The sequence below is a fragment of the Papilio xuthus genome, unplaced genomic scaffold (genome assembly GCF_000836235.2).
Source record: "Papilio xuthus unplaced genomic scaffold, Pxut_1.1 DF827570.1, whole genome shotgun sequence".
Lineage (NCBI taxonomy): Eukaryota > Metazoa > Arthropoda > Insecta > Lepidoptera > Papilionidae > Papilio > Papilio xuthus.
Genome location: NW_013531079.1, coordinates 81,167 through 86,689, shown reverse-complemented (window position 1 = coordinate 86,689; position 5,523 = coordinate 81,167). Strand labels below are relative to the sequence as shown.

The 5,523-nt window shown below is 55.1% G+C and overlaps 1 protein-coding gene across 1 annotated transcript in view; it reads right to left on the bottom strand.

Moving 5' to 3' along the window:
- Positions 1-608: 608 nt before the first annotated feature.
- Positions 609-5,523, bottom strand: part of LOC106118483 (Thymine DNA glycosylase) — a 32,141-nt gene continuing 27,226 nt past the window's right edge. The window contains exons 7-17 of the mRNA XM_013313142.1: positions 5,181-5,478; positions 4,832-5,060; positions 4,543-4,742; positions 4,193-4,438; positions 3,771-4,100; positions 3,533-3,683; positions 3,379-3,454; positions 3,055-3,227; positions 1,235-1,511; positions 967-1,138; positions 609-758 (exon numbers count right to left, since the gene is read on the bottom strand). Of these exons, the coding sequence (XP_013168596.1) occupies positions 654-758; positions 967-1,138; positions 1,235-1,511; positions 3,055-3,227; positions 3,379-3,454; positions 3,533-3,683; positions 3,771-4,100; positions 4,193-4,438; positions 4,543-4,742; positions 4,832-5,060; positions 5,181-5,478 (2,257 nt within the window). The 3' untranslated portion in view covers positions 609-653. The remainder of the gene's footprint in view (positions 759-966; positions 1,139-1,234; positions 1,512-3,054; positions 3,228-3,378; positions 3,455-3,532; positions 3,684-3,770; positions 4,101-4,192; positions 4,439-4,542; positions 4,743-4,831; positions 5,061-5,180; positions 5,479-5,523) is intronic.

Here is a 5,523-nt window from a genome sequence, read left to right as displayed (position 1 = left end):
CGGCACCGGAGATTTTAAATTTGACTAGCCGACACGATTTAGAAGTGACTAGAACGCGAAACACATTGGCAAGAGTTTACACGCGGCGCGGCCGCCGCCATTACTTTACTGTACATTCCCAAACTCATCGCACGGAACGAAGAAGACATCACAGACAATCCGAATAAATTAAGTACAGCGCCGTCCATCCCTTGGCCCCGCCCCCCGGCCCCGCCCCGCGACACGCCCACCGCTTTAAGTAAACGATCACCCGAAACTAGGAAACGTTCAGTGCGAGCGAGAAACTTGCGATACCTCTAGCGTCATTTAAAATAATCCAAAAAAAACCACGGACCGAAATAAATACATACAATATTTACAAATAAATCCTACAAATTAAGCTCATCGGTTCGAAAAGAGTACAGTTACATGACTAACGCTCGCTTACAAAAGTGACGGCTCAAGGCGGCGCAGGGGCGGGGCGGGGCGGGGTGGGGAGGGGCGCGTTTCAATTTCGCTACTTAGTACTAGAGATATCGAGTGGTGCGACCCACGCCCGCCTCCACACCACTCGTCGAGAGATTCAGAGGCGCGTCCGCCCCGGCCGAGCGCCCGCCCAGCCCCGCGCTCCCCCCGCCCCCAGCCGGGGCCGAGGCCGGGGCCGGGGCCGGAGCCTAGCAGAAGCCGCCGAAGCCGACGGAGGGCACGGAGGGCACGGAGGAGGCGTGCTCGCCGTTCTTGTGCAGGTCGATCAGCGGCGGAGCCGACAGGTAGTGCGCCTGCAACACGACAAACACACGCATTCATGTATCAACTCACTTCCACTCCCTCTCACTCTCTGCGGCTCTCCCGTCGCTTTCTACATGCGAAGTCTCCCCTAACATATTTACGTTCGCTTAACAACCGGTGCATTCAATTGGAGGAGAACTGCAAGTGAGTACTGAGAGGTCTGTATCGGTGCAATAGTATCAAAGTTGAGGAAGATACCTGCTGGTGGTGGGCGGGAGGCGGCGCGGGGTAGCCGTTGTAGTAGGGCGCGTTGTAGGGCGGGTAGGCGGGCGGCACGGCGGGCGCGTACCCGTACTGCCAGTCGGGCAGGTAGCCGCGCACCAGCTGCCCGCCCCACCCGCCGCCGTACCCCACGAACGGTCCGCCGTACCTGTCCGCCGAACACGACCACACCGTAAAGCCAAACGTATTCTAAAAAAAAACGTTATAACCGCAGACGAAGCATCATGGCGACGAGTCGACTCACCCGTTGTTTGGGTAGGCGGGCGTTCCGTAGGCACCGTAGGGGGGATAAAGGGGAGGGGCGTAGTCGGGCAGAGAGGGCACGGCGGCGGCCTCGCCCCCCGCCCCGCCCGCCGCGCCGCCCGCGCCCCCCGCGCCGCCCTCCGCGATGGACGGGATCTGGTCGACCAGCGACTCCAGCCCCGATAGCGACTTGGAGGCCACGTCCTGGGGCTTCGCCCCGCCGCCCGCGCCGCCGCCCGCGACCGCCGACACGCCCGTCGAGAACTCGCTCGGTGATCCTGAAACAGTATGTCCTAATTATTTACTTTTGAACAGAACCATATTAATAAATGGTGTAAGACATCAACAGCGAGCGAATCAAACATGGGACATCAAATGTCAGTAACTGTTGGCGACGAATATGTTTATTTTGAATAAAAATAATCAAGACGTCGAATATACATTTATCATCAAAATGTTAATTGGCTTTTAAAGGCACGGGCATCAAAAGGAATTTTTTGTACTTGGGCAATAAAGAAGTAAAGATAATTTTAAAAATACAAGAAACGAAATGTGCATTCCCCAACAACAATAGAGCTGCAGATTGGCTATTTTATTGCAGACATTAGAGCAAGGAATTTTTGAACGTATAAATATTAAACAATAATAAAATTCAATGTTTCTTGAAATTTGACACTAGATGCAAAAGACGGCCACGGCGAGGGAATCATAAAATGTTTTAAATTTATTGCACCTAATTTCTATAATGGCTTGCAAGATGTGCAATAACCGTGGGACCAGATGCCAAGGAAGAATTCAAGTAAATAATAAATATTTAAAATAGTGATATTCGATATTAAGTGATATAGTGAAATTAGTATGTGAAATAGTGAGTGTCGGCACAGTTGTACCCTCAGTTAGAGTCAATGTAAATAACTCGTGTATTTCATATGTATAGATCTTAAGGTACATCGCCACTGTTTAATGTTAATTGTTTATAACCTATATATTATTGTTATCATTTGTTGGATAGGTTATTTACCAGAATGTACTCTCGCGTGAATTGATTTTTTATGTTTTTAATGTCGAAGTAGCATCCCACTGCCCATACATGTTTATATAATTTTTGAATACAACATTTATGGAAACAATTTTAATAATTCATACATCTTAGATTCATTGTAGTTTGTAAATGACTTGTGTATTTTTATGTCTAAGCTGTCTATCTTTATACTTATGTTAAATAACATAATGTACAATTTGTGTAATATAAATTATTTGTATTTTAATGTGTGTTAAAATAGTCTTATGCATAGGTTTTAATTGTCAATGTATGTTGTATTCTATTTGTACTTTTAATGTTTTAATTTGTAAACATTTGGTATGATTATTTTCAAATAAAGATATGTCTAAAGGGTCAGTCGAAAGATGCGGGTGTCCGAGCGCGCATATAAATAGGTCGCCGTTCGGCGCAACACCAGTCGCATCACAGCTTCTACCGAGACCACACGCACGCGTTTTCACTGACCCAAAGGAATTACACAAATTAGTAAAGTGTTTCTCTTGGGCGATTTTCCTGCGTTTTTGGTCGTAGCAAAATTGGCTACTCTTTTGTGGGTCCTGGATCGATGTTACCGGCGCAAAGTGAGGTCCGAGTTGCGTGCCGCAAGGTGCAAGACGAGGTCCCTTACTTTATCTTATTATCACCGGTCACCCAATTGGGAGCTTGTCCCTGGCAGCGAGTAGGTAGTGCCTTTACGGGTGCTACCTAGCTACACGCAGCCGAAACAGTATAGTACTAAGCACAGTTATAACGGTAGGTGTGTATCGGTCATAGTTTACCGGGCGGCTGGTGGTGGTCGTGGTGGTCGTGATGTTCATGGTGGTCGTGGTGGTCGTGATGCTCATGGTGATCGTGATGGTCGTGGTGGTCGTGGTGGTCGTGATGGTCGTGGTGCTGGTCGTGCTGCGCCTCGCTGCGGAACGGGGAGAACGCCGCCTCGCCGCCCGGCGACCTGCGCGCAGATCGCAACACGTTTAACATCGATCAACGAAACTTTATCGTAACTCACTTAGTTAATCTTAATCTATACACAAAACTTTTTAATAACACTAAAACAAAAAGTTTTCTTTGAGGCAAGAAGGATGGCATATTTTGCAACTGACCTACTGTAGCCGGTGGGATACATGGAGGGATGCTGATGTATCTGGTCTAACCGCGGGCTCTCCGACATGCTGTTGCCTGAAAACACAATACTTCATTGTTGTACGTAAAATCCTATGATAAGGAAGATGTAGTGAGAGATGGCGGAGGAGGCACCTTGTTCCCGGGGGAAGTAGTCCTTGTTGTCGGGCGGCGGGTAGGGCAGACGCGGCGAGCCCTCGTACAGCGCGCCGCCGAACGAGCCCGCCCCGCCCACACCCGGGGACGCCTCGCCCACCGCGCCCACCGCGCCCACCGCGCCGCTCGTCTGAAGAACGTGTAAACGCACATTAATATAAAGGTTACGAGTGCAGCAGTTGTGCACGGAACACCACACGACGCAGCGTACACTAACTTTGTTGTAGTCGGAGAGCGAGGAGTTGCTGTTGCTGCCGGGGTGCATGTCGGTGCTGCCCATGGGGCTGGCGGCCTCGCGCGGCGGCTCGAACTCCAGCGGCACGGGCGGGGAGACGGGCGCCTCGAACGCCGGCGTGGGGAAGTGCTCCGCGTACGGCGCCGGCGAGCTGTGCTGGCTGTACGGCGTCGTCGGCGAGGCCGTGTAGCTGAGTGCGGCGGGCGAGGGCGCGCCGAACGCCGCGCCCCCGGCCGTCCCGCCCCCTACGCCGCCCACGCCCACGCCGGTGCTGGGCGCGGGGGATCGTGCGTACGGCGTTTGAGGTCCCACCTACAAATATTAAATATTTCAGAATTGACTCCCGGTAAAAAACTAAGAAATATTAAAAGAATGCGTGATTAGAGCAGGCGCAGTTTAGGTACCTGGGGCGCAGGTGCGGCGGCGGGCGCGGGCGCGGGCGAGCGCGAGTAGGAGTGGGCGTGCGGCGACTGTGAGTAGCGCTGCTGCGGCGCCGGGCTGGGCTGCTGGCGGTAGGGGGCGGGGCTGCCGGCGTACAGCGGACTCCTCGCCGCGAAGCCCCGCCCCGGCGCGCCGCCCGCGCCCGCCGGCGACCCGTAGGGCGCGCGCGGCGGCGACGGACCGGAGAACGCGGCCGGACTCGACGGAAACTGGGAGGCGAGCGTAATTGTAATTTTTCGACTGAGAATACGTTATATTTTAGTTTTTGGAAAGCGAGTTAAGCGAGGCGAGACGAGGCGAGGCGCGGCTGTACCTGCGGCTGCGGCTGCGGCGTGGGCACGAGGCGCTGCGGGCCGGGCGAGTAGCCCTGCGAGCGCGGCGAGGCGTACACGGCGCGCGGCGAGCTGTAGGCGCCGCCCGCCGCCCCCGCCCCCGCCCCCGCCCCGCCCGGCGACGCGTAGCCCCGCGCCATGCCCAGCGCGGACACCTCCATGTTGCCCTCCATGCCGCCGCCTGCGAACATCGACACAAACAAGTCAACCTGTGTCTCGCGTTGCGCGTTGCTACAACGAGTGAGCGGCGAGCGGCGAGCGGCGACCGACCGGCGTTGGGCGGCTGGTAGTAGGGCGAGCCGTCGGGCATGGGCGCGGACTGGTGATGGTGGTGGTGGTGCGCGTGCTGCACGCCGTACAGCGGCGACGGCAGCTGCTGGAACTCGCCCTGCAGGAACTGCTGCTGCTGCTCGTGCGCCAGCGCCGCCATGGGCACCAGCTGCTGCTGCAGCAGCGCGCTCACGCCGCTCTGCTCGCGGAACCGCTGCTCCTCCATGCTCTGCGACACATCATTATCAACATCGAAGATTACGGCTGAATTAATTATAAAACGTGTCGTTACAAATCGACCGAGTGTTTGGAAACATGGGTATTATTTTAACCGGACGTAAAATACAACCTGCTGCTGCTGCTGCTGTTGTTGTTGCTGCTGCTGCTGCTGCTGCTGCTGGAGCAGGAACTGCTGCTCCTCGGGGCGGATCTTCTTGGGTCTGCCGCGCTTCTTCTTGGGCGGCTGGTCGGCGCCGGGATCGAGCGAGGGCGGGGGGCGGGGGGCGCGAGGTGCGCGGGGCGTAGGGGGGGCGGTTTCGCCGTTCTCCAGCTTCACCTTCTTGGGTCGCCCGCGCTTCTTCTTTAGCGGAACTTCCGTCCCGTCCTCTAGGATGATCGTGTCTCCGGGCTCGGGTTCCATTGTTAACCTGCAATGGAAGAGACGGTTACGGGCGAGGCAGAAGGGGCGGGGC